At 41.2% G+C, this 23,653-nt stretch overlaps 1 protein-coding gene and 1 long non-coding RNA gene across 2 annotated transcripts in view; one reads left to right on the plus strand and one right to left on the minus strand.

Annotated features, from left to right (window-relative positions):
* The window catches only part of LOC103465948 (uncharacterized), a 114,058-nt gene that overhangs the window by 71,200 nt on the left and 19,205 nt on the right, over positions 1-23,653 (plus strand). The window lies entirely within an intron of this gene.
* The window catches only part of cspg4 (chondroitin sulfate proteoglycan 4), a 91,996-nt gene that overhangs the window by 33,084 nt on the left and 35,259 nt on the right, over positions 1-23,653 (minus strand). The window contains exon 2 of the mRNA XM_008411185.3: positions 514-677. Coding sequence (XP_008409407.2) covers positions 514-677 — 164 coding nt within the window. The remainder of the gene's footprint in view (positions 1-513; positions 678-23,653) is intronic.

Genomic DNA, 23,653 nt, shown 5'->3' on the forward strand with positions numbered 1-23,653 from the left:
AGCTCTATAATCCCAAATACATCATACGTAACAATAAAAATAGCAGATTATATGGTCTTCCTGCAATTTACTAGTTTCATAATGCAGTGTGAGACAAGAAGAAACTTGACTTTTTCACTCCATGCAAAAGATTCCACTTGCAGCTTGGTGCTCACCATTCATGTTTTTTGACATTATTGGTAACCTAATGTAGAGGCCTTGTCCCATACTTCCACCTACAGGTCCGGGTGAGAAAAAAACAGCATTTTGGGCTGTTCTCTACAGTTCTGTGTTGATAAAAAATAATTTTTGGAAATGTTTCTGTGCGGACAAGTGTTTTTAGAAAACGCCAACCCTTTTCCCACGAGTGTGTGCATGTATCATTTGTGCTATGTGTCAGTATACCATGGCAGGTGAAACATTAGATATTCTGTTAACCTTTTGAAAAATCTCTATATTTTATCGGTTGTCCTGTTTTTCCACATAGCTCTTTTCCCAATAACGTATATTCCTTCTGCTTCAGTTAAACCTCACCTGTAGTTTCCCATTTAGCAACTCCAGGAACAAGTAGTCCTCCATTCCAGCAGCCAGAAGCAGAAGGCCGCTTCGGCGACTCGTTTTGAAATTCAGAGACAGCTGGAAGGTTGAGACATCTTGGACGGCTACTATGTTACAGTGGCTGTCCCCAAAGTAGGATTCTGTAAAACATGAGAAGAAAAAAACATTACTTTAACCAAGGATTCAACAACAGTTAGTTTTTCTTTCAACCACTTTTTTTATGTTTCATCCGTTGAAGTTGAACTAATTACGCCGCTTAAGATGACCAGTTGCTTCGTTGTTAGCAAATTCAGGTGCATGCTACTGCTGCATAAAACAAAAGGACCCCTGCATATGATGCTGTATGAAGTCACCCGACAACTGCTGACTGACAGTTCTTTGACTATTAAAAAAAAATCAGGAAATTAGAGAAACCAATTAGGCCAACATTTTTTGGGGATCTCAACATTTGACGCGACCTAATTTCTATTTAATCACACAGCCTCCAGCTACGCGCGGCTGAACAGGAGCGTCCCTGGCCTCAAAGGCGTTCTCTGACTGAGATATCAGTCTTTACCCCTGTGGAGGTTTTCCGGGGCTATAGAATGGCGCAGGATTGGCGCAGGATTTCCCAGGCTTGACTTGCCTCATTTTCAAGGGATATGCTAATTCAGCCACCTGCCTCGGTTTCTGCTCTTTGGAGCACTTGACAAAATGTAAACCAGGGAGGAAGTCAATTAATTACCAGTGCACATGCTCTGAAAATGAAAATGGACAGCTTCCAAGACCCAGTTTCCTCAGCTAAGACTTTCCACTCTCTTAGCAGGAGATGTAAAAGGGAGGCTTTAAATGAGCCACCTGCTTCGCCCTCACAAAGGTGATAGCTCAAGACACAGAAAGTCACTGTGATGCATAGGAAATACTTTTCTAAATCCTTAACTCCAGCGCGTTAGAATATTTTGGAACAGTGAAGCAGATCAAGACAGTGATTTATGAAAGTTGGAGCATTCCTGTGAGATTCTGGGGGCCAAAATGTTCCCTCAGACTCAACAGATGCATCCAGAAGCCTGGCAAAAATGCTGGGCTCGACGCCATGAAACAGAGACCCCTCGGACCCAACCATCTCTGGAAAAACATCCATCACAGGATGACATCAGATCATATAACTTCCACATCCATATCAATTCATGAAAAAATGACATTTTCCCAAGACTCAAGCCAACATGTTTCTGTCTGTGCTGTACATTAGTGCCATTCTGCCATTTTTACACCATTTAATAGTGGAGCATATTGCTGTAAAAATCTTTCAAATGTGCATACAAACATACATCTGTTCTTACCTCTCAGGTCATATTCTTTTCACATTTCTCATTATCTAGTTCAAGTTCAGTATGATTGACCATTATTAAAGATAGCTGCCACTTCTGAGCCTTTCTATTGCCATAAAAAGGCTTCATTATCATTACTTGGATTAACCTTATGTTACATCGTTGACTTATTGATCTTATTCATGCAACTCCAAGTAATATGTATCAAAATCAGAAACTGAGGACTTTGCTGTTGGTCTCAAATCAGTCTTTAATGGGAAGATGATTAGCATTAGCTTTTGCTAATTTTCTATGCGTTTAGCTGTTTAGCGATAGCAGAGCTGATATTCTTTAGCAGATTAGTGTTTAGTGAACCTAACTTTTTGTTTTCTTCTCCCTGGCAATAATGACGGCCAATTTTAGTGTAAACATCCATTCGTAATCAGAACCATAGTGGCCATTTGAAAAAATGCCCACCAGGAAAAGAAAGCACAAAATAAAAAATTAGATATGATTTATATGGCTCAAAACACATAGGTTATGATTTTACACCAGACTCCATCTAATTGGAAAGTTTAGTGCAACAATGTATTTTACATGACAACCTCAGTGGCCATCTCAAAAGAAAATTAAAAAGTTGAAAGTGAATATGATTTCTATGGGCTGAATTGCGTACGATTTGAAACCAAAGTATTCATCTGTGATAAATATTTGCAAATTTAGAGCAAAACTGAATGATCCTTGAAGACCATGGCGGCCATCTTGACTTTTTCCAGTGGCTAACTTTTGTTTTATTCTAAAACTAGTAAGCCCTTGGGAACATCTGTGCCAAATTAGGATCTTGTTTTTGCATGTGAAAGATTTTAATGACATTTTCAATTATCTGCTGCACTATTAAGGGGAAGTCAGTCTTATGTTTCTCACTCTTTAAATAAAACTCCCCGTCCATAGTCTTTGCCAAACATAAGCAAAGAAAAGCCTTTTGATGTCGGGAACAAGAAAAGCCACCCTGCTATCATCCTGCACATTCCTTTATTTCACTAAGAGGCATTTGCATTTCCTCCCAAAGCCTCTCTGTCATCAACAAAGTCGGCGAAGAAGCACACCAACGGAGCATCCGTCTCACATTTAGCGATATTACTCTTGAGAGGAGCTCCGCTACATCTAGTCAAACTAAAAATTCAACACATCCCGCTTTACATCCCCGACAAATTACCCCAGTTCCACCTCGTTCATTTTCAAAATGTCAAATCTGGGTGGCTGTCGTCTCGTTAGCTGGTTCTGGCTGTGCCTTGGGCTGTGTTTTGAACAGGTCAGAGGGTTTCTGCTTAGGCAAAGCTATTCAAAATGAAAGCCGAGCGCTAATTACACAATAGCCTCCAGGCTGAAACTGAAAAATGAGGGAGCGGAGTTCTTTTATAGGCAAGTGCATTAACAAAGAAATTCACACCGCGCTTCGCAATTTTCAAAAGCCCAGCCGAGCTTTGGTTGGATCGTTCCCCGAGATTTGGAAATAAACGAGCGAGCCTGATCTCAGGCGTTTCTGGTATTTTTCTTTTCTGGCTCATTTTGTTTCTGTTGCCTTCGGGGGAAAATGGTTAATTTTCTCCAACTGTTTGAAACTCTGCTTTCGTGAAAGAGCAACTAATTTGTGACGCGTTACCTGCATGACAACCGCTTGGATCAAATTATTTTTAGTTACTGTATCTTCCGGTCCTTTAAAACATCCTCCAGGTTCATCTGCTAAAGTTTAAAATGGTGTCACATTGTTTCTGTTACCTTCTGCCACATCTAAAAATGGGTCTTAAGTTGGCATAAGCATTAACAACTGTAGCACGTTTTGTGAAACCTTTTAAGTGTTTTGAATAGTGCATGCTACTGGGAGGAAGAGTGGGCCAGGAAAAGTAAGTCGCTTTGGCTGTGACATTTCTGTCTCTCCTTTTTGTTTTCCATACTTGCAGACAAACTAACCATCTTGGACTGGAAGTCCAAACTTTTATTCATGTAGTTAAGTAAACATCAGTTGAATGAATCAGAAATTGAACGTTAACTAGCACAAACAGAGAATCTGTACATCGTGACATGAGAATTTGATTGCCATAACATAAGTGTACACCTTTGCTTGTCTCTCTCCATCTTTTGCATGAGGAAACTTAAGCTTGTGTCAGAAACCTCCTGGCATGTTTTTTTTCTTTGCAGGAAAACACAAAGCCAATTTTCCATCCTTTAAAAGTGGGAGAAGATGTTTTGATATTTTTGGACAATGCTCCATTATCAGAAAAGGAGCACCCTGAGCCCTAAGGAGCAGAAAACTTTACATGCCAAGGCCAGAGATTGTATCGCGTGTTGACTTTTACCCACTTTAAAGAGAAGTCCCTCAAGTTGTTCAGCTACTGAGTCACAGTCCTTTATTGTTTGCACAGCAGTCTTGCTTTTCGGCCAATGCACACGGCTAGAATTTCATAACTAACTTCTGTTGTAATTTGCAACGGAAACTGAGTTTTCCCCCCCTTTTTACAACAACTGAGTGAATGAATCTTTTGTTTCACTCTCTTTTTCCTTCTGTTTTCATATAACAGAAGTACAGAGAGGTTTACTACAGAGGAGACTGACTGACTTTCTGATTTGAAACATGAACTAGATTTCTTGCATAATTTGTTTTGCTGACGGCTACTATTTTAGGTAAGCAGTGAACATGTTAGTCAAGTCACAGATATTACAACCATATGTAGATTTAAGTGTTTTTCATACATATATTTTCTAACTCAAGGCTATTTTGCAGAAAAAGATGGGCTTTTGGATGTTTAGTTTTTTTCCCCTCCATACGTCTTGTGTAACTTATTTGAACCGCAGCTAACGTCACCATAAATAGAGGTCGTTTGGTGGATTTCTTTCATTTTTTTCGGGGCTGTGCCTACTTCAGCCTGGTACAAAACGCTCGGTGTGTAATTATTTAACGACAGGGTGTTGTTAGCCACGAATTGAATTGGAGAGCAGCTCACTTTGTTATGGGATTAACTGTAAGGCAACGTGGCGATTAACGTGTTGAGCAGTTACGTCTCTTGCTGTGGGTCAGCAGCACTTGTGTCGGTAATGAACGTCTAGTGAATGCAGGCCGTAAAAGCATGGAAGACCTGAACATTAGAGGCCTCCCAGGTAATTAGTCGACTGAATATTAGAAAATGAAACAATGACGACTGGAGGAGCTCCAATCACGTCAGCTTTGTTCCTGCGGTGTTTCCGTTTTTTTACAGGGCAATGTGGACGATTTCACGCTCAGTGGAACTTTTATGACTTTCAGTTCATCTCTATTTAACCTTCTAAATTAATATTTAGTTGATCAACATTTCACTGGAATTTTAGCAGCATGTTTATTGAAATGTGTCTCTTCAAGCTTTGCACATCTAAAAACTGAAATTGTTTCCCATTCTACTTAGGAAACGGCTCAAACTCAGTGGGGGGAGAATGTTGGTGAAAAGCAATCTTTAGGTACTGACACAGAAATTTAGATCTGGACTTTGACTAGGCCATTCTTATACGCTTTGACAAAAACCATTGCATTGTAGCTTTGACTGTAAATTTAGTACTGCAGCCTTAATTGAAGGTGAACCTCCACTCTACTCTATATTCTCTGTCCCTACTGAATAAGTGTCCACCACACTCAGCCTGCCACGGATTCTCAGACTAGTTAGCTTAGCCACCGATGACGGCGGATAAATAGTTTTTCTGGAACCATGAGTTGTCTGACCGTCATTAGCACATTTAGCAGCTTTTACACTAGCATGATTGACAGCGCTAAGACCCTCCTCCTGACTCGGATTGGCAGGTTTTGATTGGGCGTGTTGAATTTCTTCAGGCAGAAATAGTGGCTCTGGGAAGAGGTTGATTTTTTTTTTTTTTTTTTCTTGGTTTATCTTTCTCATATTATACTGCTTCAACCTATTGACAGTTTTACAAAAAATATGTTTTTATATGCTTATTAAAAGTTACATACTGCAATTTAAGGAAATGTATGAACTTGATGTGGCCCAGAATGAGTTTGATACATCAACATTACAGGCGGAATCAAATAATATAAAAGCCTGATGCATCAAATCAAACAGTTGAGTTTTCAACTGCTTAAGATGAACTTTTATAAACTTTTGTATTGTAGAATCAAAATTTGACATACCTATTAGGTTTTGTTGAGGTTGAAACACACTGTTAAACATTCAGGAAAGACTCTATAAACCCTCATAATAATTACTCACTACCGCAGTTTTTTTTTTTTTTTTTGCTGCGCTATGACAATATAACAACCATAAACACCGCATTTCAACAAACCACAGCTTTCGAGCTTTTAATCATGTTGGCAACATGTTTACACGCCTGACTCTGAACACGGCAGCCTGTCTGTATAAGAATATACGGCCAGCTCCAGCGCTGTTAAACAGCAGAGAGCTGGACCACAACTCTACATACCTTGACAGTAGTGTTGCTTTATTAGGGGCCTCCCCTCACAGGCCCCCTCCGGCCCTCACAGACCTTTCAGAAGTCACGAGGGACACACTTTTTACGGGCTTTATGGAGCCGTTTCTCAGACTTGCATATCTCAGCGTGAAAGCGAGCTGCACATTTTTCTTTTTTTCTTTTTAGCCCCACTTTTTAAATCCCCATCTGCTTCTGCATCTCTTTAAAAACACTCCAGTTGCAAGCCAGAAAGAAGAGGTACGACACTCTGGGAAAAAAAAGGCTTATGGAGCCACAGCGGGAGGTTTCCTCCAATAACTTTTCAAGCTCTCTCTGTGAAACTCACATTTACACAACACATAAAGGATGGGTGCGGAAAAGAAAATATATGACCTTTCTCTTTGAAAAGGAGAACAGCAATGGAGTGTAATTTTTACCTTCGGAAAATAGTCCAGTAGGGGAAAAAACGGGTGGAAAAAGCGTGGAAAAGAGGATCTAAAAGACTCACTGTTATTTCAGTTCAGCACCGTTTTTTTGCAAGAGTGGCGTCCGAAAGGCTGGACTTCTTGACAAGTAAATGGACATCAAAAAAAAAAAAAAAAAATTCTATCTTTGGCTGTAATAATCTTATTGTTTTGAGGCTATACAAACAACAGACAAGATGTTTGTATCTTTGTACCCGAAGCCGTTTTCCTCCTTCGTTCATCACCTGGCTGCGACGGCATCGAGAGGAGGAAATCCACAGGGATCAGAGGTTAGAAGGTGAAGCTTAACTCCCAATCAAGGCAGGAAAGGGAAGAAAATCGTCTTGCCACTCATCTAGGAACTGGCGTCGAACCGTCCCACGTTGCCTGGAACAGCAGCCGGTGAAGAAATTACTATCAAGTGTCTGATTTCCTTTCAGTTTCACGCTTGTTTCTGATGCCTCAAGTTTGAGGCAACAGCGAACAAAGGAACAGTTCGAGTTTGAAAGCTCACAACGAGCTTTTGCAATAGAACATGATCAGATTAACCACCCGGAATTGGTCGTGAATAAAACATCTTTGGTTTTGTATCTTGTCAAAGATATTCATATCGCTTCCCACGTTTACAGCAACAAAGTTTGAGATATTTTGTTGGGGTTTAACCTGACAGATCAATACATGTTTGTTTATAAATATTAATCTGAACTGTGTGAATCTATATTCGACTCTCCTCTATTCAGTACTTTACAGAAGCACCAATAGATGCAAGTATATTGGAGTATGCTTTCAGTTTCGTACATCTAGTTCAAACTCTGATTGTAAGGGGGAGCAATCATTAAGTCCTGCAACATAGTTTCAAATTGAATTTATGTCTAGACTTTAACTGGGCCATTCTGACTCTTCAGTTGTGTCTCTGGTTGAGTGTTTTGCTGACATATGAGCCACATTTTTCAAACATTTTACAGCCTGTGAGGCTTTTCTCAGGGCTGCGTTCAACCATCTATCTACTAATCAACTCTGACCAGCTTCCATGTCGCTTCTCAAAAAAGGCAACTGCACTTTGATGCTGCCGCCACTGTGCTAGGTTTCTGCCACACATAGAGCTTTTCATGTTGGTTAGAAACTGTAATTTTGGTCTCATCTGACCAGAGTGCCTTCATCAGCATGTTTTCCAAGGCCCTTTAAGGCTTCTAACAAACTACAAATGGCTATGAGTCTTCCAGAAGCTCCCCAAAAGCAGGAACCGGACTACAGCGCAGGGCATTCTGGGTAAATGCAACCAAAACAAAAGTACTAGTCTAGCATTAGTGAAAGAAACGGCTAGCTGTCTTTTACCAAAGACAAAACAGAACCCTTAGAACTGATAAAATCTGATGCCACTCCATTATTGTTTACATTTTGTGAAGGAGGAAGTTAAGTTCATGTCTTCTTCAGATGTTTGTCGTTTTCTCCAGTAGGTCTTGGTGCAGCGCCACCACAGCCCAAGGGAACTACAGCAACTGAAACGGTTACAAATGCAGACAAATTTTGGTCTCCAGTTCACTCGAATGTTAAAACACCTTTATTTATATTCTACTCACCACCTCGGTGCTTTCTGAAGACAATTTCTTGCTTTGAATTTAATTTGGGGGGGATCAAAGTTTAAGAAACTTAATAAAAATACCAATTTTTTATTCAGTAAAAAAAAAAGGAAAAATTAAAACCACGCCTCCTTTTCCCTTTATGTCACAATTATGCACTCCGTTGTGCTGAAACCCCAGTAACATACAGGAAACGTAAAGCTTGCAAGAGAAAAAAAAGGGAATACTCTTGCAAAGCACAATATATCCGTTCTAAATAAAGAGTTTAATGGAGTCATTGTGTGGAGATTCATCAAACTCTCCTGTCGCTAATGACCAATTTGGAGTCGTAATCTCACTCGAACACTGCAACCCAAACAGTCGTGAACAGAAGTACTGTAGTCGCTCAGGGCTCTGCTGCGGTTTACGAGTGACTAATACAAAGCATGTCTGTGTCAGCCCAGCCGAGCTACGGAAGCCATCAAACCGCCAAGGTCCCAGATGGTTGGGCATGTTAACATAATCTTCCCGTGACATCAGAAGAGTCGACACCCCCGCAATATTGTTCCGACCCGTACTCTTCCTCGCACCGAATGACCTTTTTCTACATCCATCTACACGCCAAAAATCTTGGTTTTCGGAGAAGTGATCGTCCGTACCTGGAGCTGTGACTTTTTCTGCTTTCATGCAACCTGAGCAAGGCTGCTCACGGACTTGAGGTATAAAGCATTTTAACACACTTGTAATGAGTTTTTGCTTGAACTCTCCCGGTGAACTGGAGGTAGAATACGGTGTCAAGGGAGCAGACAGGAAAGGAGGAGAAAAAAAAAATCCAAAAAGCAACAGAGAAATCTTTTTCAGCTTCTGCACCGTACTTCTTAGTCCGATAAATTTAAAGTTTACTCGTCTTCACACTCGAATTGTACCTTCAAAGGTGAAACTACAATGATGTGGGGGAGAAAGAAGCGAGGAAAAACCGAAAGCTTTAAGGCTCACAGTGAACTTGGATAGCACAGCATGAAAGGCTCTGTCGGCTTCGGCGGTGCTGCGCGGCATTAATGGCCCAGAGAGCAACAGCAGCAGGAAATTAGCCCGCAGTTAACTACAGCCACTTAGGCTTGTAACATTTACAATGTCAACACAAAACGAACGTTCAGAACGGTTCTTTGTTCTGCTGCATCCAGTTTAGACTTAATAATTAAAGTAATTTGGCTTAATGCTGGTTATTTTAGGGCTCATCATCATACCTGTGTTAAATTGTAGATAAATGAACTTGACACCACCACCAACCACCACCACCTCTTTCATGTGGATTGCTTCAGGATTAGATTTGAATGTCCCACAAACAGTGTTGTGCGCTTATGTATTTATTTTAGAACATCATTATGTGATGAAACTGTACCATGCACTTTCATTTATCCCCATTTACTCTTATATCCCTGAATAAAATGCAATTGCTAGTCTTCAGAAGTAGACCACATAAGAGTAAGTATAGGTGAAGTTAAGGTGTAATTTAAGATCCCGAAATCCCTGGAACATCTCGGAGAGGGATGTTCAATTCTTTATCCAAAAATTAAGAGCGTGAATTATCTGCAAACCTGCTGAGACATGGCTAACTACCTAAACTCGTTTGACACCGCACAGGTCACACAGGGGACAGGGATGTAGCAGTCATCTGGAAGAAGAGACTCTGGTCGGGCGAGACTAAAACTGATGGCACGTCACCATGAAAACACTTACTTCACAAGCCCAGTTCAGATCACAATGAACATGCAACCAAGAACCCACCGCGTCACAGGTCGCTTTGTCGTTTCACATCACACAAGTCAGTCTGTCGGCCGATGGTCCTGTGTGCCAACACGGCACGTTGCGAGACTGTGGAACCCAAAGGGCTTGGGTTTATCTCTAGCAGCAGTGAACTGAGCCATGTGTTTATGTCGGGGCTGAGTTCATGTCAGGTTTTTCAAACTCCCAACATGTTTGAAAAGCCTGATGTTAGTATCTGCATCAAATTGTGCTCTCACTAGATCGTGAATAAGTGATACAATTACCATATCAATCTATCTAGAAAATCTGATAATTTAATCATAGTATCTGCCTAGCTAGATATATTAAAAATAATTGAAGCATGATGCGCTAGCTAGTTGGATAGCTGTCGTGTCGTGCTTCAATTAGATTTGCTAATAAATCTAATAAGTCTTTAGCTACCCAGTGTCAAAAACCCTGTGAGTCTTGCAATGCAGGCCTTTTAATGCATCTGTTGCTGGAGGGTTAAAGTAACTTAGCATTTTTGGAGGCACTTCAAACCTAATGTGTTAAAGAAAAAAGACGGTGATCACATAAAACATAAGCTGCATTCAGATTAATATGTTCTACAATCATATGCAACAAGTTAAGAGTTTAACACCTCGGCAAACACATGAGCTTTATCATCTCAGTGAGATTTTCTACCCGAGCACTCAGAAAACTTAATGCTTTATAGATTGCTTCTTGACTTTTCCTGTCTTAAGTGCAACAGCGTTGATGGCCATAATTATTTCCAATGCATCTCGACTCTTAGAAAGTCCCGGGGCGTTCTGTTACATGACCCGTCTGTTTTGTTGTGTTGCACAATCGCGACGACTTCACACTTTGAAAAAATAAAAGTGTTTGAAGGCACTTCGAGTAGAGCGCCTGAGAAACTACTGGAGCCGTGCTAATTAAACTCCGAATGAGCAAGAGACCATTGTTCGGCCTCACAGTTTCCACGAGGCTCGGCTTTTATGCTAATTGAAATTGCATGTCATCATGTTTGCGCCCATCCTGATTCTGTCTGCCTCATTCGTCATTAACAGTCATTTCTGACATGATATCAATAGCTCCATTCATACTTCATTAAAAGTGCCCTTGTGACTGCAGTAAGCATGTGCATTAGTCACTCCGCTGCTAATTTTCAGCATGACACTGGGCTTTTTAGTGGGCTGGGAACGCTCTCTCTGCTCAGCAGCGATTCACTGTCATAAATCGAGCCGCTTAAATGTCGGCAGCGGAGAAGGAGATTTAGGAGCAGCTAAAGACGGAGCTATGGTTTGGTTTGGCTGTTGTAAGCTTCTAAATAGCTACCAGATCGCTGAAGTTAACTTCTAACCTTTCCCCCCATTTATTTAGTCTTTTTCTATTATTTAGGTCTTTTATACTACTGAGACATTTGAGTTATAAGCAAAACCTTATGTTTTTTGATACAGAATGTGTCTACATTCACTCCAGAAATGGCAACTGCTTGCCAACAATTTATGGTGTCGTCCAGGATACGTTACTGAGGAATATCTTCTCTGTTGCCTGGAAATTGAGCTTTTAACAAGTCATGACACTGTCATCCAGCACCAGACTTAAGTCATGAGGGATTTTCAGAGCCGCTGCGAGGCTGACTGCTATTGGAGATCCTTTCTGGCTACAGCATGGGTGTCCACAATGACTCTCTGAAGAGACTTTGGTCGTATGAGTTAGTGACATTTGAACTGATTTTATTTAAATGGGACAGTGCATGAACATGCAATATTGCTGTAAATACTTTCCATCTGTAGCCCCATAAATTTAGTTTCCTTTTGGGATAAAGTATTATTATTTGGAATCGAACTGAATTTAATTTTGCCTCATCCCACTTTACTGGAATTTTCTGATGAATGGGCCCAATAAGATGAGATGGAAGAAATTATACAGTTTAAATTATTTTTATTGTAGAAGATCCTTTAACAGCTGGAAGCCGCCCTGTGCCTGCAATAGAAAAAAACAACACATCATGAGGCTGCCGCCACCATTTTTCACAGAGGGAGATAATACGCTAAGGGTTGTTAGAGGTTGGTTTTTCATTGCACACAGCAGGTAGCCAAAGAGGCTAATTTTGGTCTCATCGAACAAGATCGCCTTCCTGTATCTTTCTTTTGTGTCACCTACGTGGCTTGTGACAAATGGCTGATGGCTTTTTATCAGAAATGGCTTCCCTCATTCCACTGATATGCATGGTGCCTTGAAACTGCAAAAGACTTTATTTTACAGCCAGTATCACAGCTAACGAATCACGAGGAAACTTTGTCGAATCAGGGAAAAACTCCAGAAGTTGATCTTTGAGATCAGCAGGTCCATAACGGTCTCTGTTATAGACCTCTAGGCAGAACGTATTTACTACCCTGTTTGTCATTCCCCGACATAAAGCTGCAACTTTCAACACAAGTTTTTTCTCCACAACAAGAATTTCATACATAGTCTTCCTTAGCTTTATGGTCTCTCCCTTCTCTGAAGGATTCTGGAGTCCATGCCTTTCCTTATTTCCTTATTTCATCAGTCCCAGTGTAGGACTTTGTCTTACAAATATGCTGCAAGCTCAACCAGAGGCCTCTGTGCTATCAGATACGCCACTAACCCCAGATTTGTGGGGTGATAAGTGACTGTCGTCCCGCTGATAGATTTCCACTTGAGTTGTAGATTTCTGAAGTTTCTCCAGACACTATAGCTTCCTTCTCCGATTGTCTTCCTTGCCACGTCTGTAGTTTTGCAGCTGTCATTTTTTCTGTTTGTTCAAAACTCAATATTGTTTTACAGACTCCATCTTTCCTTTTCCCAATGTTGTCCCAGGCCTTTCTGTGGTGTTCCTTGGTGTGGTGTTTGAACTTGGTTTGTTCACTAAGGTTCTCTAACAAACATTTGAGGCCTTCACAGAAGAACTGTGTTTGTTATTACATTACACCACACTTTTTCTCTTTGAAACGTCTTGTGCTCTTTTCCTTCCACTTTATGCATCAACTTTGTGCTGGGTTGGTCTGTTTCATATGGTTCCAAGAAATAAAATAACTTTTTTAAGGAGATGTTAATATCAAGCTACATGTCTTTTTTTTTTCTCTTCATCCAGATAGAAAATCAGTAGCAAACTTCTCCTTTCATAGCTGCACACTCTTCCATGACCAAATCAGATAGCAAGGGCTTTCCATAAAACAAGGCTCTCGGTCTCGCGGGGCTCTGAGGAGGGAAACCATGACACAGAAGCAGCAGCGAAGGGGCCTCTTAAAACCCATATCCGGCTTCAAACTCGGGTCTGCAAAGTCTGTGTGTGTTTGAGATCAGAGCCTCACATTAGCCTCCATAATGAGAACCAGCTGTAGGCACGCACGGCCAGACTGACCTTTTTCCAGCTTAGACTGAACCCGCCTCTACCCCTCCTCAAAAAACAACCCCATCAACTCCACCACCTCACCACCTCTCATCAGGTAAATGCTTTCCCCAGATGCTTTCTCCCAACGTCTTCCATCATCCGGCGTTACTCTAAACATTCCACGCCCCAAATACAGAAGCATCGGGTGCAAACGGAAACACCCACGCCCAACTGTGCCCCCATTTGTGACCGTATACCCACACGCACGCATGCACACATTTTCTCTCCCCTCAACACCACCATGAGTTGACCGTCTCTCAATCAGCCGTTGTGTTCCCAGTGGCTGACTCAGCCCACCGTCTTCCCGCCAATCCGAAGTTTTTCCGCCAGACTACTGTTGAGGAGGCGAGCCCTGCTCCACCCAGCACATTTAGCATTCGTTTGGAAATTTAGCCCTCTCTCTCCTCCCTTGCCCTTTCCTCTCTACCATCCCTCAACGTCACTCTCACTTTGCCTCTACCCGCCGCTTTGGCCCCCCAAAATAAACAACGTGCACCAAGAAAAGCCCGGGAACACTACGTAACATGTCGAACAGGACTCCAGTGTTAACGCTCCAACTTTTATATTGCTTTTCCACAATACTGAATAGTTAAATGTCACTGAATGTCACAGTGGATAGCAGAAACCGTTCAAAGTTGGCATGGAATAATGCTCCGGACTCTGGAAGTTGGGGGCTTCTTTAGCGAGCAAACGAAACAAACTTTTCCCTCCTGATTTTTGTCAGCCTGTATTGCAGATCAATGTACAAAGTTTCTCAGCTCAGACATGATCTGTAGCATCTGTGCACTCAATGCCAGCCTTTCTACACAATGCTTCCACAATGAACACGCATCAAAGATGGACGTCGATTTGGTCAGGTTTAAACACGGAGACCGCATCTGTGGTAATGGTCTAAACATGTGGTGGGCATAATGAGCGTCAGTGGGGCCGAATCCTTTGGTGAAGGCGAACACTCTTCACACAGCAGTGGGCCCCGAGGGGGACGTTGTGGCAACATGTGACTTCTAACGCTGGATGCTGTTTATTGGACGTAACTCACGCCCTGTGGCAGCTTTGTTGTGTGCACAAGGAACTGCAGTCGAAGTTTTGGTATTATTATATGGGAGGTTGGTGGTGGCGGAGAGAGAGTTGGGGGGGAGGAGACCACAGACTTATAGTTTATTGGGATTTCATGTGAAAGCCCAATAAAAGGTAGGGCCTGACTGAAAGGAAAAGCAAATATAGCCTCAAGTCTGTTTCCAATAAATCATTTACTCTGAGACCACCAAATAAAATCCATCAGTTGCTTACACCTGCTTATCCTTATTGTGTGATGGGAAGCCCAGTGCCCATCTTCCGTACTCATGAGGCACGAGTATTGGTAAAATACTTCTCTCTATCCAATGTGCACCCCAAATCAAAAAATACAGAAACCGTTTTGGTTGTAGCTCTAAAAAAATGTGATGCGGTTCAGAAATCATTAGTGCTTCTGCAAAGCACTGCTTATCTACAAAGGGAAATTCTTTCAAAGCTGTAAGAAGTGTTGCTTTTGGCAAAAGTAATATCACATGTTATTCCCACCAATTGGGGAAAAAAACACCCCAAAAAACAAGCAGTTCTGTGTTTTTGCTTGTAAGGCATGGTTTACTGTGTGAAAGTCCAAACTTGTGACAGAGATGAGTCATAACTGATGCGCGGTACCACGAGCACGTTAAGCCCAAGAGACGCCTTAAAGATGGAAAAAGCAAAAAAGTTTAAAATCACTTGATGACTAAATGGTTTAGATAGAAACACAAACAACCAAACTAGTTGTGAAACATTTACAGCTGTACGTCAGAAAACCTGCTCCCTCCTGCGTGTCATTTCGTAAGTTTGCAGGAAACTTCAGCTGATCGACGGAGGTTCCAACTTCTTACAATTTGCATTTAGACGATAAGAGCAGTGGGGAGTTTGAACGGGCCGATGTTACAACAACTTCTCTGTGGATCCGACAAATGCAATTACGAGTAATTCACCTCATTGCCTCTGATTGATCGCGTTATTTCTTCATTTAATTCGAGAGAAGCGGATCGTAATCTCTCTTTCTGTTATCCCCGACCGGCATGGATGAATGAGCTAAATGCTTGTCACTTTGTTTGAAACAGTTTCATGTACTGCAGTCTTTCTGCCGTCTCCTCTATAAGGATGGTAACATATATAGGGGAGCAATTGTTTGGGTTGACGAACAAAAACTTTGTCTTAAGCACCTGAGTGACGACCGTGGTGTGTTCAGAAGCTATGAGGCATTCATTCGTAACGTGGCGAGGAAGAAACATTCACATATTCAAAGGGAAGTTGTGAAAATGTTTCATCTTTTTGTGTCTCAGCAGTATATCAACGAATAAGATATTCAAATCAAGAAAGGTAAAACTTAAAGGGGCGGTATTGTGTATTTTCAAGGCATGCAGTACCATTTTATAGCGCAATCAAGTTTCTGTTACCTTCAGTTATAAAAATGCCACATGGGTATCAAATATGGCTTAAAAGTAATTTGTCTTTATAGTTTAACACTTTGAAATTGAGCCTCTGTCTTTTAAAAACGCCTTCTCTTTCTGAAACTCCGCCTACGAAAAGTAGTTTTAACATGAATTTCTCAAACTTGCATGAAAGAATCAAGTTAAAACTCCAGCTATGTTTTTGCTGAGGGAAAAACATTACAACATGATGTACAGCTCAAAAAACTAGATTTTACATAACACTGCCTCTTTAAGAAAGAATCAAAGATTTTTATGGCAGACATAAATAGATAATGCTTAGAACAATAGATAGTACTTTGATAAATCATGAAACCACAACTTGATGTTACTTTTAAAGAGAGGAGAAAGACCCAAAGAGACGATTATGAGAAGTAGGGCGAACACCTTGGGATTATTGTCTTATATGAAGTGACTCAACCAAATGGTGGCAAATTCTAAAAGATATTCTGACGTTGTGATCAATCAAGCAGAACACATTAACACTATCCAGTCACTCAGGCACGGACGTCTCAATATGTAAAATTAGGCTCGAGGGGAAAAACAACTGGATTATAGTCCAGGTGGGAAACCCGGCCACCTCTCTCTCCCCTAGGAACACTCACTGAATTATTCTGGGTGATACCAAGGTGTTGCCAAGCGGGAAGGGAAATGCAGTCCCTTCAGCATGTTCTGCTGTTCCAGGGGCCTCCGCCCAGTGGGGCGAGGGTCCGTGGAAAACTTCCAAAGAAAGACTCCATGCTTACAAGCTCTAGAGGCCAGAGGGTCACAGCAGGTCGCCCATGATATCCAGATTCGTTAAGTAATGAAGATGAAAGCATACTGGACCCCCTCTGCAGGTGGTCTCTGTGAAGTTGTCCTCGATCTATAATGGCTCCATTTATGCTGCTGTACAGCAGATGTAAGTACCAGCTCTAAATGTTAAGTTGGTGTAGGGCAGTGGTTCTCTGTTCCAGTCCTCAGGAACCTTCACCCATTTTAAACATGACTCTGGTCCAGAACAACTGATGCAAATGATTGCATAACCTCCTCTGCATGCCATTAAGTGCTGCACAAGCCTGTTAATCACCCGTTTATTCAAATCAGGTGAACTGAGAAGCACTGGTGTATTGCTGTGACTATGCTCAGTCTACAGGTGTCTCTCTGTGTCTCAAAACAGGTGTGGTTGATGGACTGCATCTTTCAGCGGTTTTCCTAAAGAGATGTTGCATGGTATTTCTTGCAATGTGGAGTTTTGAACTTCAAACGGTGACTTTCTCTCTTTATTTCCCCTCTGAACTATCAAAATATCTTCAAAGATTAAAGGAACTCCCGATCTTTTAGTGAAATGTCAAGACTTGTTGGCAAGTGATTGCGCAGTTTTCAATAAGATGAAAGCAAATCTAATATCTCTGGTGTTTCTTTACCATGTCTCAAGTTGTCTTTGCAATACGTTCATGCTCAGCTCAAATTTCTTGTAAAATAAGGACTTTTGTAGAAGGATCAACGTAAACCTGTTTAAAAACCGTATCCCTTCTTGAGACTCGTTGATGTTACAGTATCTCTCAAAATTATGACCTTTAAAATGGGATATTATTGTTTCCATTATAATAATGGAAGAAGTTGGTCGTCAGGTCTAGGATAGACTCTTAAGTGTATCACTGTAATATCAATAACGTGGTAGACAGAGTACTTTAGCTATGTACATAGAGCAGATTAGTCTGATGGATTTTTAAATAAAGAAAAGCACTGCCAAGATTTCATTGTATTTTAATTTAACCTTTAACCAGGTGACGACTGTGGAAACAGGCAACAGTTTTGAGATTACAACCACGATATTACGTTCTTAAGAAATGCATACATAATAAAGTTATGTAAATGTGGTACAGCTCAGCCCCTAAAATACTTGTGGCGTGAATCAAAGCCATAAGAAAAAGAGAAAACGTCCATGTTCCAACCAAAACGTAATGCAACTGCCTAGAATAGAAACCACAAATAACTATTTACTCCTAAGTCTTGGTAACAAGAAGCAGTAAAGGAGACTTGATGCTACTGGGAAGAGAGAAATGAAACCGTAGACACAGTGAAGTCATACATTTTTGAGTGTGAATATGATTGGAAATTTTAAGGAAAATGTAAAGGCACTACAAGTCAACGGGCCGTTACAGCACTGATATTCCCCTCCCGCCACTCCCAAATGGCAGTGAACGTCCGTGTACTGTAATTTAAGAAAATGGCCAAAATTTATTTTTCCAGTATTTTGCTGAATCAAACTAAAGCAACCTCTGGTGGAGGTTGAAAAGTCAAGAAGTTTCTGACTGCTGGTTTAAAACATGAAATTACTTTCTCTCTTTCCGCTCTGCGTCTTGGCCTTGGCATTTCTTATCAAAGTACTGTCTCTCTCTCAAACACCACTATTGCTCTCAGCGTGTAACCTCGGTGTTTTAAACCAAACTATTTTAATTTGCTGCAGATGTGAAAAGTAGGCAGGAAATCTCACTACTTTAGAAGCCCATGATTTCTCATTGTTGTTGAATCTTACTTGCAAACTGCTATTTATTTGTTTTCAGAAAGTGATGATGTTTGTCTGGTGAAGTAAGTTAAAGTACATTTTAAGTAGGGTATTACTATATGGCCTGCAGAGATTCTTTAAAGGAGCAGTAATATGTAAAATCGACTTCCTTCAGCCAAAACATACCTGGAGTGTTGCCTCGACTCTTTCATGCATGTTTGAGAAATCTTTTAATCTCCATGGCAACCGCTCAGCTGTGCAACATGCCTGGATGGACCTAGCCCCACCTTCAAGCTGCAGCTCCTCCTCTGAGCTGCACTTTCCAAGTTTCTAAGACTCCTCCGCTCAGCTCCTTCAGACTAGCCAGCAGCAATTGGCAAAGGCTACTGAGCTACATCTCAGTGAAACACTGGTAAAATCTTTAAAGGGTTGTGATGACTTCCTGAAGGTGGAGTTTCAGAAAGAGTAGGAGTTTTTAAAGATACAGAGACCCAATTTCAAGGCGTTAAGTTACAAAGTCAAATATATTTTTAAGTCATATTTGATACATACAGAATTTTTATAACAACTGAAGGTAACATAGTTACATAATTGCAATATAAAATGGCACTACATGCCTGGAAAATGCATAATACTGCCCCTTTAAAGTATATCTTGTAATTTGTGAATCTTTTACAAATTAAACTGTTGCTAAAATTAATCTTCTCGTTAACCCAATTTCTTATATTGTATTGCCTCAATCTATTGAGCTGAAAGCAAGGTTGTGTCTGAATCTCCCCATTTACACAAATGCCTGTGTGGTGTTTCTTCCTTCAATACAAAGGCGAGCGATGTTGGTCATGCCAGAGCTAAATCAGAGGCCGAGTACAGTGCCACTCTCTGCACTGTGTACAGGACATAAGCACAGATGGCTTGAACAGATTTTGTCCATAGTCGACACAAAGTTTTACAAACAAAGCTGTCAACTCTAAGGCTATATTTGGATTTATAGAGACATTTGTTCACCTCATCCTGAAGATTTGCTGTTTGCTGTTTGGGTGGTGGATATCGACACAGCTGTAAGACTTTTATAAATCCAAAGGAAGAAAACCGAGTCTGAGTGTTTGAGACGGAGAGTCGCTGAGAGCAAGAGAGATCATCAACAGGACCTTGTGAGCACCAACAGAGGCAAAAGGGAAAGCGAGCAATGTGTTTTTTTTATTTTATTTTTTATTTTCTGCTTGAGGCAAAAGACAGTCCGCCGAGACGCTCACTGTTTTGACTGAAGACTCAAACAAAGCCTATAACTAAAATCAATACTCGACTTCATAAAACCCTGATTCTGGGAACAGAATAGAACTGGATCGTGGCTACAGTCCCATTGTAAACTTTGATGCTGTGAAGAGATAAATAAACAGAAACCCCCGGGGGCTTTAAAAATCTATCCAGAGAGCTGGGGATTCTAAATATTGATTGGATGAAAGGTTTATCTTGTTTATCTTGACTCTGTAATTCCAGTCTATCCAGTGTTGCTCCTGAGACGGTTATTAATGCTTTCTCTGCTTGTACTGGAGCCAAATTTCATACATTTGTACACATCTTTTATTCAGTTTTATTTAAAGGTTGAGATGTATCAAAAGTAAAGAGGAAAATCACAGTTTTGGGGAGCTGAACAAATTTTTGTGTGAATGTGTATTTAAAAGATGAAACGCAGGGCAGCGTAGATGAGGCATTTTTGATTTGATGGTGCTGCTGCAAACGACGGCATGTCATCGGCTCTATTCTCAGTCATTCACGTGGGGTTGGTGCTACCTCGCTATACTGGACACAGGGTAAAAAACTTGTTGTATCCCTCGTCTCTTAAGGACTCTGACATGTTTATGAGGTCTTCGAGGTTGAAAGGCCATTTTGCCATCACCCTAATCATTGACTACCTCAACACATTCCTTATCGGGTTCAAATTTAGACTCAGAAATGCCCAACAAACTTTCAATCATAACCAAGTTTAGAGGGACACCATTAGTCACAGAGTACCACTTCATAGTACTCTGTTGCCGTCTGTTCTTAAAAGTAAAAATGCCACGTACAATTTAAGAAAAAAGAATTTAATGCCTTGAAATCGGGCCTCTGTCTCTTTAAAATCACGTCTCCCTCATTAACCCTTTAAAGTTTTTATCGGTGTTGCACTGAGAAGTAGCTCCTATAATGAGCTCAGCAGATGTGCAGTTTCACCAGGTGTTTGCTAATTGCTGCTGGCTAGTCTGAAGGAGCTTGTGGAGGAGGGCTGCTCTGTGAAGCAGAAACTTGGAAGCTTGGAAACAGCAGCTCAGAGGAGGAGCTTCGTCCTCGAAGGTGGGGCTAGATCCACCCAGGTGTCCTGCACAGCTCAATGGTTGGCATGGAGATTAAAGGATTGCTCAGACATGCAGGATAGAATCAAAGTAACACTCCAGATATGTTATGTTATTCACTCATTAAAAACATAACGTAAAGGTCAAAAAAGTCTGTCTTATGTTATACTGCCACTTGGGTATGAAAGTTTCTGAGCTTAACTGTAAATAACTTTGAAGTCAAACCATCCTCCAGAACTTTCTTGGGTCTTTTTTCAATCACTAGGGTTGGATTTGATTTCCAGGTGCAAAATAAAGAGTTCTGGAGCCAAACTTTGGTGCGGCTGAAATGTCAGCCCGTCTTTTATAAGGTCAGACTTCTTTGAGCTTATAGCTGCTTTCAGGCTTATACTTGTTCTTCCTCGGTCGTCCTGCCGCTCACCTGTGTTTGAGATGTTTCACGGCGCTTTTACTGGAAAATCATCTCAACTTTCACGGAAAGACAAAACCACGGGCCTCCTTATTTATGTCGTACTTCTGGGAGAACGCAAATCTTTCCATCTCGAATCTGAACGCAGCAAAAACATGACAGTTTAACCCTCTGAACTGCGGACAGGGGAAGACGGGAGGCCTCCGACTCTTCTTCCAAACCGTCTCCAGATGTCGTTTCTGCGCCGCGTTTTGCTGACGGAGCAAAATCTCGAACGACCGGGTACGTCTGAAAGGCCGTGTGGGACGTGGTGAGAACACGCATGTTGCATCTCGCCGGGAAATCAAAACTCCCTGCCAGCAGATCTGATCGAAATCCGAGGATTACCGTTTGGAGTTTGCCGTGGATCTGGATGAGCCGCCAAGCTGGCGGCGGCGCTTCATGTCACAGCTCTGAGTTCTGTTTGAAACATCTCACAAACTAATGTTTCCCCTGTTATTTCCAAGATTTCTCTTTTTTAAAAAAAAAAACACAAAACAGAGTAAACAACCGTAAGAAACAGTTTGAAACAGACTAGCGGTGAAAGATCTTCCGCTGACTTGAAGCCAAGGTCTGAGGCGAAACAACATTTTTTTAAAAACCCAGCCTCCTCGTCTGTCCTTCTGTAATGGAGGCAGGATTACAGTGCTTAGTTCGCTCTCAGCGCCTGTGATGTTGTTGTCTTCTCGCTCTTCCCCGTGTTTGAGTTTTGCAGATTAAAGGAGCGCAGCTCTTACAAAACTGTAATTTACCATTGAAGCCTCACGAGCCAGCCCGGTTAAAAGCTATCTGAGAGTAATTAAAATTCTTCAGCATTTAAATACGGCGGGCGCGCGTGCAAACCGTCCTTTTGGGAGCTTCTTGGACTAATCTGGGCGACTGTAGAAGTGAGTTTTTGCGCCGCTAATGGGAGTACACATAATTTCACAGCTCCCAATGCGATTATGCTCTTATTAGGGTCAGACATTCATAAAGACTCATTAGCACTTCCCCCCTCATCATGCGTGTGGGTGATATCGTTTTCATCTCTTATGTTGTTCGCAGCGCGCGCGCTGCTTAGATTTTGGGGACCGGATCCTCCCTTTGAACTAATTTGTAAGCCGGCGAGTGTTTACACCCAATCTCAACTCGGGCTCAAGAGGAAAAGGCTTGGCGGGTTTGATGTTCCATGTTTTCAGTGAAGTTTCGAGTGACTTTGAGGCACGAGGAGATCATGTTGGTTTATGTGATGCATCCGAAGGCAACAGTTTTGGACGAACGGCAAAAACTATCCGAATCCTTCTTTCACAGTATCATGTACTTGTGTTTGGAAGGTGCAGGAAGAACTGTTGCTTCAGGTCACAAATATATTTAACGCATCTAAAAGGTTCAATCGCCACAGTATTTAAAGGGGGTAATGTTGTTGTTGTTTTTTGAGCTTTACATCATATTATAATCTTATTCTCTTAACAAAAACATACCTGGAGTGTTGCTTTGATTCTTTCATGCATTTTGGAGAAATACTTTAATCTCCCATGGCAACCATTCAGCTGTTCAAAATGCCTGGGTGGCCCTAGCTCCGCCTTCGATGGCATAGCTCCTCCTCGGAGCTGCAGTTTCCAAGTCAAGCTTCCACGTTACAGAGCTGCCACTGCCCCCACTCAGCTCCTTCAGACTAGCTGCATCAATTAGCAAACATCTGGTGGAATTAGGCATCTGCTGAGGTCGTTACATGAGCTACTTCTCCATCCAATGCTCTGACAAACGTTTGTAAATGCCAGATGGACGAATGTTGATGTGATGTCATGCTGAAGGCGGCATTTTGGAAAGAGCAGGAACTACTTAAAGAGACAGAGGCTCAGTTTTATGGCATTAAATTGCAAAGTGAAATTTCTTTTAAGTCATACTTGATGCATACAGCATTTTTATAACAACTGAAGGTGACATAATTACTTATTTGTACTATAAAATTAAGTTAATGTGTGGAAAATGCATGATGGTGCCCCTTTAAACAGCAGTGAATCTTCAATCTTATTAGAAACAATATAGAAATGGGAAGCTAAATGATCAGTTGGAGAAAAAGGCATAACCTACTTTCTGATTAATTTAGATACATATATTTTTACCACTTCTGTGCACTTGGAGCATTAGAATTTTATTCAATGTTAGTACATTGATTCTTAAATACAGAATAAAACTAAGTAGACAAAGATTTCATAGAATGGTAACATAACCAACCCTGATGCAGCAGAACACTGTGAATTCATCATCCATTTTTTAAGCTTTTTTTTTTGTCTATTTGCAGCACCCAGGAAATGGGGAAAAAAATTACTTTAAAAAATTCCATTGTATGTTGATTTTAGTTGTTAAATTTTGAATTTAAATAGTTTGTATTTTGGTGGTTCAACAGACGCATTGCAAGATGACGATAAC

This window comes from Poecilia reticulata, chromosome 6 (assembly GCF_904066995.2).
Source record: "Poecilia reticulata chromosome 6, P_reticulata-male-v2, whole genome shotgun sequence".
In the NCBI taxonomy this organism is placed as follows: domain Eukaryota; kingdom Metazoa; phylum Chordata; class Actinopteri; order Cyprinodontiformes; family Poeciliidae; genus Poecilia; species Poecilia reticulata.